At 43.0% G+C, this 10255-nt stretch overlaps 1 protein-coding gene across 1 annotated transcript; it reads left to right on the top strand.

Moving 5' to 3' along the window:
* Positions 1–3824: 3824 nt before the first annotated feature.
* On the top strand, positions 3825–7290 carry LOC137677090 (macrophage immunometabolism regulator-like). The gene is made up of 2 exons (XM_068424276.1): positions 3825–3830; positions 6652–7290. The coding sequence occupies exons 1-2, from the start codon at positions 3825–3827 to the stop codon at positions 7288–7290; spliced, it is 645 nt and encodes a 214-aa protein (XP_068280377.1).
* Positions 7291–10255: the final 2965 nt, after the last annotated feature.

Here is a 10255-nt window from a genome sequence, read left to right as displayed (position 1 = left end):
ATCTCTGGAGGTGTTTAAGAAATAACTAGATGTGGCACTTAGTGCCATGGTCTAGTTGACACAGTGGTGTTAGGTCAAAGGTTGGACTTGATGATCCCAGAGGTCTCTTCCAACCTAGTTGATTCTGTGATTCCTGACATCCTTAACACCATAATAATGTTCATCATGTAAAAGGAGGAAGCAGGTCTTGGGATATTTAAGACTGTCATTTGGCTTAAAAATCCCCCAACCTTTTTTCCCAACTGAGGAGAGAGACTAGGATGCAAAATATAGAATTACAAGAGTAATTATTATATTCATGTGCATGAGGTGTCCCATCCAAATGTGGGCACCCCGAATGTGGTTTTACACATGGTTCTTACACCTTTCAAGCATTCAGGTACAACATGAATTGACTAATTGCTACTTAACACACACACACACACACTACTGTTTACTAATCATAGTAAAACTTTGCAAAGCAACTATATTTTTATGATGTCTGTGAACATGAGGCAACACCTATCTGTCTATTAGAGGGCCTCATCCGCTCAGTCTTCCTGGTCAGGTGGCCTGTAGCAGACACCCACTATAATGTCTCCCATCCCTGCCCTCCCTTTAATCCTGACCCATAAGCTCTCTTTTGGCTCCTTCTCCATCCCCAGCCAGAGCTCCATGCACTCCAGCTGGTCATTGACATAGAGGGCTACACCACCTCCTCACCTCTCCTGTCTGTCCTTCCTAAAAAGCCTGTATCCCTCCATTCCAACACTACAGTCATCGGAGCCATCCCACCACGTCTCCGTGATGCCAATAAGGTCGTAGCCTTGCAGGTATGCGCACGTCTCTAGATCCCCTTGTTTGTTCCCCATGCTCTGTGCATTTGTGTAGAGGCATTTCAGTTGGGCCCCCAACGAAGCTGACTTACTGGCTGAAATTCCTTTCCGCTGCTCCTATGGCACTCTCCTGCTGACCTGCCAGCCTTCTCCAGGCCCTGGGCACCTATTGCTGGCCCTGGCATCAAACTGGCTGAATTGGGATGCACTGAGGTTCCCCTCCCCCGGCAACTCTAGTTTAAAGCCCTCTTCACCAGCTTGGCAAGCCTATGACCGAGGATGGTCTTCCCCTTCTCTGACAGATGGACCCCGTCAGCTGCCAGAAGACCAGGTTTCTCAAAGTGAGTCCCGTGGTCTAAGTAACCAAACCCCTGGCTGTGGCACCGGTCCTGTAGCCATGTGTTGATTTGCCTAATTCGACTGTCCCTTTTAGTCCTCTTCCCTTTGACTGGGAGTATTGATGAGAAAACTACCTGGGCCCCAGAGTCCTTTACCACTGCTCCCAGGGCTCTGTAGTCCTCCTTGATATGCCTCAGACTGCTCTTAGCTGTATCACTGGTGCCCACGTGAAACAGCAGCAGTGGGTAATAGTCCGTGGGCTGTACTAGGCTCAGTAGTCTCTCCATGACATCCCTGATGCGAGCTCCCGGTAAGCAGTACACCTCTCTAGAGGGTGCATCAGGTCGGCAGATGGGCACCTCTGTGCATTTCAGTAGAGAGTCACCTACCACTGTCACCTGTCGCTTTTTTTTTGGTAGCACTGGTCTTTATATGGGGAGCACACTGGGCTGCCTTACTGGGCTCCAGTGTCTCTCCTGATGCGGTGAGTCTTTCCTCCTCAGACTGCAGAGGAGTGAGGCAGTTCTGCAGGGGCACCTCAGGCTTTGGGGGAAGTCTCTTCCCCCTGCTGGTCCTTGCCTTTGCAACCTTCCATTCTTCTGCAGTTTTATCCCCCCTTCCTTCTGAGTGTGCCGCTGGGGGGGGGGGGGGGGGGGGGCAGGGGTTTCAGCTGTTTGGCCATGTACTGCAGGGCCACTACAGACTAGACTTGGACCCTGTTATCCAACTCCTTCTCAGCCTCCTTCATGTTACACTGCCTCCTGCAGCTCAGCCACCTGCTGCAGGAGGTCCTCCACCTGGGCACACCTGATGCAGGCAGGTCTCCTGCTGCTCATCCCTGCCCCAGGTGAAAGAACAAGGCACTTACCACAGCCCAAGGTCTGCACTCCAGCCTCTCCCTTCAGCAGCTCTGTCTGGGTGGAGGCATCGGTCATGGCTGGGGTCGATAGTGCAGATCCCCGAGCCAGGGCTGCATCTTTTGCTCTCAGGCGAGTACCCACCATTCTACCTTGAGGGTCAGGTAGGCTGTCTGCGCTTGCTCTGTGCCACCCTCCCTGCGCGAACTGCTGCACCACACTCTAGTTGCTGGCGCTCCCTAGGCCGCCTTTTGTAGGAGGGGCCGCAGTTGCTCTGGCAACGCCCCCGCCTCGTCAGCGACTCTCCGCAAGAGCTGCCGGCTCCTGGCGTCTCTCACCGCTGCCCTGGCGTTTGCTCACCTCAGGAAAAGCCCCTGTGCGCCAAGATCTGCCACTACGCTGCGGGACGGTCCGGCTCCGGAGCAGCTCCCCTCGGCGACTTCTTCTCGTGTTGTTTCTGCTTTTTAACAAAAAAAATTGAATCCTTCTAGATTACTGGAAATATTTCTGAACTGGAGGATAAAGGTAGGAATCAAAAGAGCAGGAACAGTTAAATATTTGTTTCTTGTCTAAAAGTCCATGATAGTCAAAAGTTTTAAGTTTTTTCTGTGCTATGTTTCCAGTAACCTTGATTCTTGATGGTGCAGGAACTATAATTTCTACACAAGGCATTGTCATGAGTATCTTTAACTCTGTGTGCTGGAACCTCACTGTATTTATTGTCTTGTTGTCTAGATACGGTGCTAAAGTAGGAAATAACATTTGTTTCTGCTATTTTGAAAGTTTGAATTGACTCCATAAATATATTTCAGATAACCAGTTAAATATAACAAGCAACATTATTGAGGTTTTTATGTAGCTTTTTTCTTCAGTGAAAAATGTCAGTGTTACGTTTAATATAGTATTTTCATTTTTTGTTTAATTTTTGCTGCATTATCTGCATTTTTTAATACAAAATGTTTTAAAACGTGCTGGATGAATTGTATCTACTTATCTGTATAAGGAATACTGTACAAAACTGGTAATGAAGAATCCTAAGTAGACCACAATTATAAGGAGAACTGGAAAAGGATATTTAAGACTAAAGAAACTTTGGTAATAATGTCTCCATAATAGAAGTTTTTTTGTCAATGACTGGCAAATAAAATCCTGTTTAGCAAAACTATGAGAACTTTACTCCTATTTAATTAGAATGGGAGTGAAGGAACAGGTTGATTTGACACTAAGCAAGGTAGTAGAGGTGGGAGTGTTACTTAAGCCACTCCTTCACAGTCCCTGAACAAAAACAAAGTAGGCTTAAATTTTGCATTAGGATAGATTTTTTTTTTTTTTTACAAGTGAGATTTGCATGAAGCTTCCCCTCTTATTTTAAAACAATTGAATGGTGGTTAACCTTGATGGGGTTGTTTGTTTTAATTCTATTTTACATAGGGGCGTCTAGTTCCAAATGATTGAATAAAGTACTGAAAAGGAGGTGGTACTTTCCTTCCCTTGCTCGTTCCATCTTTGCTTCTCTGTCTGTGACCTCTCAAGCCTCAGGATGGCAGCAAGTAGCAACTTTAAAAGTTTGCAAACTGGTAATAGCACACTGTAAAGGCAGTCTCATTTGTGAAATGTTACTAAACCATTAATGTGTCTTACAATTTCCTATAATGAACTTTTTTCTGCTGGACACTTACATACTAACTTTTCTTTCTTCTTTGAGTCTCGTTGCCTTTAAACATTACAAAGCTATGTAGTGTTTTTTTTTTTTCCTGAAATCTATTTGCTAGTGAGTCACTAGCTACTGTTTAGAGCAAAGGTGAGGCTGACGATGAAGGTAAGGTGGATTGGAAACAGATGTGACCTTTGCATTTTGTGAAATAGCTACACAGAGAGAATGTAGATGGCATTCAAAGCAGAATTCAAAGTGTTCTGGGATCCACTTGTATATAATTGCTGTGATATCAACCTTATCTTTCCATGTTAAAGATGGTAATGGCTAGTGGTGGAAGGTTGTATTTGTAAAGGCACCGAACTGAAGATTTTGGAATAGCTGTGAAGGAAGAAAAGTCAGGGAAAAGTAGTCTGTTTCCAATAATAATAATAATAAAAAATCCATAGAAATCTGAATATTGGTTATTCTTAAGATACTTCTAAGAATCTTATGGTGTATTTATTGGACACTAGTAAACTGTTTACTTTGTTATAAATAAATTAACCAAATATCCCACAGTGTTTTGGTAGTGAGAGGGTCTACAGGGGTGGCTTCTGTGAGAAGACACCAGAAGCTACCTCCATGTTGGACAGAGCCAGTTCCAGCCACCTCCAGAACGGACCATCTGCTGGCCAAAGCTGAGCCAATCAGTGACGCCGGTGCTGCCTCTGTGATAACATATTGAAGAAATGATAAAAAATGCTGTGCAGCAGCTATGAGTGAGAAAAATGTGAAACAGTCCAGCAGACACCAAGGTTAGTGAAGGAGGGGGAGGAGGTGCTCCAGGCGCTGGAGCAGAGATTCCCCTGCAGCCTGTGGTGAAGACCATGATGAAGTAGGTTGTCCCCCTGCAGCCCATGGAGGTCCAGGGTGGAATAGATATCCACCCTACAGCCCATGGAGGACCCTATGACAGAGCAGGTGGATGTGCCCTAAAGGAATCTGCAGCCTGTGGAGACCCCACGACAGAACAGGCTCCTGGCAGGAACTGCGGACCATGGAGAGGAGCCCATGCAGGAGCAGGTTTTCTGGCAGTACCTGTGACCCTGCGGGGGACCCACACTGGAGCAGTCCATTCCTGAAGGACTGCACCCCATGGAAAGGAGCCATGCTGGAGCAGTTCTTGAAGAACTGCAGCCCGTGTGAAGGACCCACATTGGAGAACGTCGTGAAGGACTGTATCCCATGGGTGGGACCCCACACTGGAGCAGGGGAAGAGCGTGAGGAGGAAGGAGTGGCAGAGACAACGCATTATGAACTGACTGCAACCTCCATTCCCCATCCCTCTGCACCGCTTGGGGGGGAGGAGGTAGATAATTTGGGAGTAAAGTTGAGCCTGGGAAGAAGGGAGGGGTGTGAGGAAAGAGTTTTTAGATTTGTTCTTATTTCTTATTATTCTACTCTGATTTTGTTTTGCAATATATTAGATTAATTTCCCCAAGTCAAGTCTGTTTTGCCCATGATGGTAATTGCTGAGTGATCTCCCTGTCCTTATATTGACCCACAAGCTTTTTCATCGTATTTTTCTTCCCCATCCTTGTTGAGGAGGGGGAGTGATAGAGTGGTTTGGTGGGCACCTGGCGGCCAGGCAAGGTCAACCTACCACAGGGAAACATTGCAGTACCCAGTAGGTCAGGTCTAGTCCATGGTTATGCCTGAGGTAGTAACTGTTAGATGCCTTTTTTTTTTTTTTTTAAAGGTATGTTTACTGATATTATTGTGAGTGGAAAAAATATGCAGCTGAGTACAGGAGATGTTACTGTGGATGTGTTAATGGATGTAGATGGCCTCAAAGGAAAGGGGTTATAAAGGATCAAATAGACTAAAAGGATTAAAAAAATAGAGTAGAAAGATACTTCCGTTTTTTGTATAGTACTACTCAATAATATATTTTAAACATGTTTAAGAATATCAAGAGTATATTTATAGTATTTGTTATTAAAAAGGGGGCCAAAATAATTTTAAAAGGCAGATGTCAGTGTTACGACCTGGTCGCAACTAGTTCATATATCCCTTGGAGTAAATTAAGGTGAAACGACACCAAATAACTGGTATGAAATTAAGAACAATTTATTAATACAGGGAAAGTAGCATGGTCATAAGTGTCTTGGGTTTCTAAAGGCACTGAGAAAAGGAAAAGGGAAAAGAGAAAGAGGATAGAGAATATGAGAGAGGAAAAGAGAGATCACCACCCTTGGATCCAGTGATGTAAGTTGTTTGTAGAGTTGGTAAATTGCTTGCAGAGTTGCTCCTCTGGTGGATCAGTCCTCAGGTGGCAGGTGGGAGCGCGCCAACATCCCAAGCGAGAAGTTCTAAATACTTTAGGTAATTTGCATGCGAGATAGGAGAGGGTGGTAACATCCTTCTTGTCTCCCCCATCCATTCGCTTCTCATGCTGATCAGGATGCCTGCGCATTTGTGGTCTTAGATCGTTCTCAAAATGAGTCGGTGGTCCCCCAAGGGGTATCTGGTGGTCGTGATCCCCCCTAGTTGTGGTGTCTGCTGTATGACCCCGCTTCTGCGCAAGCGTGGTTGATGCCTTCATGTTACAAAGATGTAGGTTGGCCCCAAGGAAAAGACACCATCCTGCCTCCGCAGGACTTATCTCTTCCTCCAGCCAGAGTTGTAAATCACAACAATTAAGGCACAGCAAAGGCATTGTTCTGCTCCCAAGGCCCTTATCTCTTGCCAGACTTGCAGGCCTCTGTAGCACCCATCCCCTCCTCCAGCCAGAGTTGTCAAACAAGTTAAGGGATACAAACTCTGTCAGTCACAGTCAGTGATAGTTTTGTCATGAGACACTCTGTGGAGTGTAAGACAAAACTGAATAGAGAAGTACTGGTTATGGTTTCTAGGTGATAAAAAAATTTATTTCCGAGATCCTCTCTCAGCTCCTTTATTGGCTAAAGGCTCTATTTATGATCAATCTCTCTTTTATTTTTAGGAGAATAGAACTGTGCTTAGAATGGACATAAATGGAGAGTCCAGAACCACCATATCTACCCTCCCTGTACCTCTTGCAGAGGTCAGTTCTGCCAGCAAAACAGAAGCAGAGAAACCACGATGTTCCAGTACCCCCTGCTCACCAATGCGACGGACAGTTTCAGCCTATCAGGTCCTTTGTATGGATTCTAACTACCTGTTTGGCTTCACGACTGGAGAGGAGCTGCTAAAATTAGCCCAAAAGTATACAGGAAATGAAGATAATAAAGGAGAATCCAGGCCTAACTTGCACTCTAAACAGCTTCATTCAGGACTTGCATGTTCCTCCCGTTTGTACAAAACTAGAAGTAGGTACTATCAACCATATGAGATCCCAGCAGTAAATGGGAGGAGGAGGAGGCGAATGCCCAGCTCAGGGGATAAATGCACTAAGGCTTTACCGTATGAACCTTACAGGGCACTTCATGGTCCCCTGCCTCTTTGCCTTTTAAAAGGTAAAAGGGCTCACTCTAAATCCCTGGACTACCTCAATTTAGACAAAATGAGCATCGAGGAACCTGCTGAAACAGACATGCTACAATACCAGCTCCAACACCTTACCCTTAGAGGAGACCATATGTTTGCAAGAAATAACACATGAACTATAATCTAGAATTTAGAACCACTTTCTGGTTATTTTTCCATTGCTGCAAAAATCCACTGTCATACTGTGTACATGACTGTCCACATTGTAAGTGGTATCAATCAGCTGAATGTTATCAGTAATTTATTTGAATAGAATTTTGACAGGGCATTGTGTTACAAATACTTGGACGGAAAAAATCTTTCCAGAGCAAGCAGCTTCTAATGCACGTTTGACTGCAGCTGGTGGATATTTCTGTGGGCACCTTTTAACAAAGAAAAGGCTTTTGGGTTTTGGATTTGGGTTGGGTTTTTTTTGTACAGTTATCTGGTATTTATGGTAATTTAATACTGAAAAATTGATGGTCTGCTTGTTTGTTGCTAATTTAGACTTGATGTTAGAAATTGCTCTTGGATAAGTAAGTGCTCAAGTTATCTTTTTGTTTCTTACTGTATTCTACAATAAAATGTATATATGATTTTTTACATCATGGGAAAGAATGTGAGCTTGGCTAAATTGGATCACTTGTTATTTTAAGCCATCTCATTCAAACATTTTGAAACTGGGTTCATTTGCTACTTTAAACCTATTAAATTATTTTTTTAGTTTCTGCATGGAAGTAATTGTTTTGCCTCCTCTGTTTTATAAAACTAGTTTGGAATAAGTATTTGGAATATTAAAAAATATTTTTGAGAGTGAAGGGTTTGATTTTTTTGTTAATATGACTTATTTTTTACATTCTCTTGACATGTAAACAAGGATTCACCTCAGATTCCCGTAAATACACTAGAATGTCTGCATCAGTATGTTAATAAAGTTTGTCATATTAATTCATGATTTCTATATAGTGTAGTAATGGAAGATGTCAAATAACTCTAGCATTGCTTTGGAAATTTAGTTTATTTGAAGCACTGAACACTTTTATTAAGATCCGGAAGGCAGATTTTTAGATGGAGTGCAAGTGAAGTGTTTCTATATCAGCCCTGAAGAGCTGATTCTGGATTATTCAAGAGAGTAGATTGAATGCACTGGCTTAATTTGTTGCTTAAAAATTTTTTGTCCAAATATGACATCAAATGCAGTTTTGACAGCTGTATTCTTAGATATATTTCAAACATGTTAGTAACTTATGTTTAAAAATTAAAAAAAAAATTTAGACATTTTTAGGTGCAATCTATTACTGAAGCAGCATGCAACTTCGTTTTAGTTTACTTATTTAGAAGTTAAAATTAAGAACACGTTGTTTTGGATCATAACTTATTTGATCAGTTGTTTCTGGTACAATTCAGGGTTTTTTTGTTTCTCCTTCAGAATGAATAGCAAGCACTAGTCAGTGCATGTGTTGTGGAAAACGAAGAGTTCTTTTCATTCTGCCACTTACTCCACAATTGTAACTGAAGGCAGTGAAGAGGAGCCCAGTAGACTATGTTTTACTGGCTTGGTTAATGTTTTCTGGCTTATTAGAATATTTACAAATGATGTGTATTTTAAAGAGTTAACTGCACCTCTGTAAATTTACTGTATTGAACAATGAAAAACCCTATGAAAATGTATTTCTGGCTGAAAAATAAAAAAGAGTGATATAAATACCTATTTTTGTGGAGTCTTTTGCTGTGCAGAAGAATGAGGACATTTAAAAATACAACTTTAGACTAGGAATCATTAAAACTTGAAAGCAGGAATCTTATACTTCTGTGAAATATTTAGACATTTATGATTCTTCTGTTGTTTCAGGAAATCAGACATACAATTTTTAGTACATTTTGTGCATATTGTTACTTTGGTCCTGTACAGTAATTGTATAGCTACATCTATAGAGAGGCTGGTGGCCGTCTTGCCAAATTCAAATATGAAAAATTTGTTAGTACTTTTTCTGTCTTGTGGCTTGCTTGTGAAAGTGATTGCACCTGATAACATTGCTTAACTGTTTTACACTTGCAGTTACACTTGCATAGTACATAATCATTCAAGAGCCATATTTATTTTAAGTTGGATTTGTAATGTTCTTAATTACAACTCTTAAATTCATATAGTGATTTCCTCTTTTTACTTCTAAAAGAAGCAAAATCTCAGGCATAAGAAAGCTTTTAATCTTGTCTTGTTTTTTATAATTATAATGTCTTACATTAAACTAATCTATTAAAATTACAGAATCACAGAATCACAGAATGGTTAAGGGTTGGAAGGGACCGCTGGAGATCATCTAGTCCAACCCCCTGCTAAAGCAGGTTCACCTAGAGCATGTTGCACAGAGTCGCGTCCAGGCGGGTTTTGAATATCTCCAGAGAAGGAGACTCCACAACCTCCCTGGGCAGCCTGTTCCAGTGCTCTGTCACCCTCAAAGTAAAGAAGTTTTTCCTCATATTCAGATGGAACTTCACATGTTTCAGTTTGTGCCTGTTGCCCCTTGTCCTGTCACTGGGAACCACTAAGAGTCTGGCCCCATCCTCTTGACACCCACCCCTAAGGTATTTGTAAGTATTGATAAGATTCCCCCTTCAGTCTTCTCTTCTCCAGGCTAAACAGACCCAGCTCCCTCAGCCTCTCCTCATAAGAGAGATGCTCCAGTCCTCTGATCATCTTTGTAGCCCTCCGCTGGACTCTCTCCAGTAGTTCCTTATCTTTCTTGAACTGGGGGGCCCAGAACTGGACACAGTACTCCAGGTGTGGCCTCACTAGGGCAGTGTAGAGGGGGAGGATAACCTCCCTCAACTCGCTGGCCACACTCTTCCTAATGCATCCCAGGATACCATTGGCCTTCTTGTCCACAAGGGCACACCGCTGGCTCATGGTGAACTTGTCCACCAGGACTCCCAGGTCCTTCTCCGCAGAGCTGCTTTCCAGCAGGTCAACCCCTAACCTGTACTGGTGCATGGGGTTATTCCTTCCTAGGTGTAGGACCCTACACTTGCCTTTGTTGAATTTCATTAGGTTCCTCTCTGCCCAGCTCTCTAGCTTGTCCACGATGCTTCCACCCAGACAG

The sequence above is a fragment of the Nyctibius grandis genome (assembly GCF_013368605.1).
Source record: "Nyctibius grandis isolate bNycGra1 chromosome W unlocalized genomic scaffold, bNycGra1.pri SUPER_W_unloc_1, whole genome shotgun sequence".
In the NCBI taxonomy this organism is placed as follows: Eukaryota; Metazoa; Chordata; class Aves; order Nyctibiiformes; family Nyctibiidae; genus Nyctibius; species Nyctibius grandis.
The sequence above is the reverse complement of the archived record's forward strand: the minus strand, read 5'-3'. Positions and strand labels throughout refer to the sequence as shown.